At 35.0% G+C, this 2,500-nt stretch overlaps 1 protein-coding gene across 2 annotated transcripts in view; it reads right to left on the minus strand.

The window, feature by feature from the left end:
• LOC125047609 overlaps nucleotides 1-2,032 on the minus strand; it is a 14,953-nt gene extending 12,921 nt beyond the window's left edge. Inside the window, exon 1 of one of the 2 annotated variants that reach the window (XM_047645888.1) lies at nucleotides 485-2,032. In XM_047645888.1, coding sequence (XP_047501844.1) covers nucleotides 485-698 — 214 coding nt within the window. In that variant the 5' untranslated portion in view covers nucleotides 699-2,032. The remainder of the gene's footprint in view (nucleotides 1-484) is intronic. The other variant, XM_047645889.1, reaches the window with a different exon arrangement.
• Nucleotides 2,033-2,500: the final 468 nt, after the last annotated feature.

Below are 2,500 nucleotides of genomic sequence, written 5' to 3' on the forward strand. Positions count from 1 at the left end.
ATTTTTTGTGAAATGTCTCCCCATAGATGGCTCTGCTAGCACTTAGCCACAAAGGAATCAATTAGTAGACCTTGTGACCGTACCTGATTTGAATTGGCGGGAAAAACGTACTTTTTACTAGTGCTGTGAATATCGATAGTGTTATTTTTATTATAAACATTATAATTATTATAATGTTTTTTAATATTAACAACAGCAAAATAAGATAACGTAAAATATTTTGTAAATCAAAGAAAAGGGTGAGCAGGCGAGACTGGCAGTACTCCTAACTGGCTCATTGGTGACTTAGTACAAGTATAGCCATCTATGTGTAAAAACAATCAAACAAGTACTAACAGTAGGCATAGCACGTGTCTCCTCGTCGTACCCGTCGGCAAGGGGTTAAGAAAACAACCTCACACAACTCCTCATAATTAAAGAAAATGCACAAGGAAGCCAACACACACAAGATGACCCACTGGAGAAGGAAGAAGAAGACACTTACGAACGGGCTCCTTCTTCACCGTCTGCTTGGCGCGAGGTGGTGCTGCTGCCGTAGCTTTTGACGGGCCGGCCACCCCTGGCAAGGCTGACGTAGGTGTGGCAGTGACAGTTGGAGGGGTTCCATTATCTGGCTGAGAGGCCTGGGGACCTGTGGCAACTGTGCTCTGGTCTACCGGTGTATCGAGAGCTGGAAGGTCATTGTGCAGGTGAAACATGAGAATGAATCTTTTAAATTTTTTATGTAAGGAATCCTAAGGATCTTAGTACCAATATGCCCTACATAATTTATAGATGCTGATAAGTGCATGCCATTGAAATAATATTTTTTTAAAAATTACTAGGTAGAAAAGAAGCATAGCACAATAGCTCACTCTGTTAGTTTCTTCAAACATATTCAACTATTGACTGCTGATAAAACTTTTAAATGTGTGAACATTAAATTTACTGATGAATAACTCTGAGTAAAGAGTCAATCTCTCAATCTATGACTGAGTTTTAAATAGTTTCAACAATTACTATTCCAAGTGTTTGAATATTCAATCTGAAATTTGAAAACTTCTGGAGATCATCATGATGTTACTATATAAATGAAAATTATTTCTCAAGAAAATGTTTTGGAATGCCCCAGTTGCATAATAAAATGTTACACAAAAAGTTTGGCCTTCCTTATCAAGGGGAACAAGTAAACTACACGCTTAGTCCATTTTCACCACCCGGAATATCTCACTACAAGTGAATATTGTGATGCTCATGGAACCCAGTTCCCAACAGGTACACATTTTCTAGACATATGCTCATGGTCCCCACTTAATGACAGTTTTCTAGACATATATCATTTACATATAGTCTACATATTTTCCAGGTGAAAGCAAACAGGTTCTCTTAAAAGGGATCTACAGCAATAGAAAGATGCAGCAGTAGAATAGATAATGTATACATCATGTTAGACATGCATGCTCCACTTAACCAATGCAATGTGGATTTAAAATATTCAACACTCATGTACTTCAGCACTTCATGATATAATAAATACAATATGACCCTGTTATAATGCAAACACTGAGGTCCATTGAATGTCATCATCCCCAAAAATGGTTGTTGCATAAAATTGGGTTTCAGATAATCAGGATTCAAACTGATGCAATATTGACATAACAAAAAAAGTTGCACTTCTAGTCCCTTTGAGTACTCCAAACCAATTACCTTTGAATCAAAGAATTCAATGGATAAACCATTATCACTGCAGTGGAAAAGGAAGACAGCACATATTCCCCAAAAAAAGAGGAAAACAAATCTAATGACCCATCACATATGCTCAAACTAATTATAAAAGGAGGGTACTAAAAACTATACTATACATCATGACAGGGCTGAAGTGTAACATGAAACACCCATAAAAGAGTGTGTTTTCACTACCATCCATACAGTGCTGAGTAACACACCATGCATGTCAGTATATGAAAATGAAATACATGTACATTAGAATTGAGTAACATAAAATAATAAAATTAATGTATTGGCTTTTTGTGGTATCACGAGTCATAAGCAAATCATTATATAAAATATATTTTATCATATATACAGTAACAAAAATTGCAGATTGTAAAAAAATAATGAAAGAAGGAAGGAAGGAAGGACAAAAGACATGAAAAGTATGAAAGAAAGAAGTAAAGCAGAGAAAGAAAGAACAAATGAGAGAAGGAAAAGGGAAAAAGAAAAAAAGATAAAAGGAACACAAATAAAGAAACAGGAAGGAAGAAAGAAAGAAAAGAAAAAGATAATAAGGAAGATAGAAAGGAACTAAAACGAAGAAAGAATAAAGTGAGAGAAAAAAAAAGGATATGGAAAGAAAAAGGAAATAGAAAGAAAAAAAATTAAGTGAAGAAAAAAACAAAGAAAAAGGAAAAAAGGAAGAAAGGGGAAAAATGGAAAAATAGAAAAATATTGCCTCTGACATTGAAATAATTCAAAACAACAGAATTTGTTTCACAGGTTTTGGAACACTGGCGGTATGGTA

The sequence above is a fragment of the Penaeus chinensis genome, chromosome 41, assembly GCF_019202785.1.
Source record: "Penaeus chinensis breed Huanghai No. 1 chromosome 41, ASM1920278v2, whole genome shotgun sequence".
Classification (NCBI taxonomy): domain Eukaryota; kingdom Metazoa; phylum Arthropoda; class Malacostraca; order Decapoda; family Penaeidae; genus Penaeus; species Penaeus chinensis.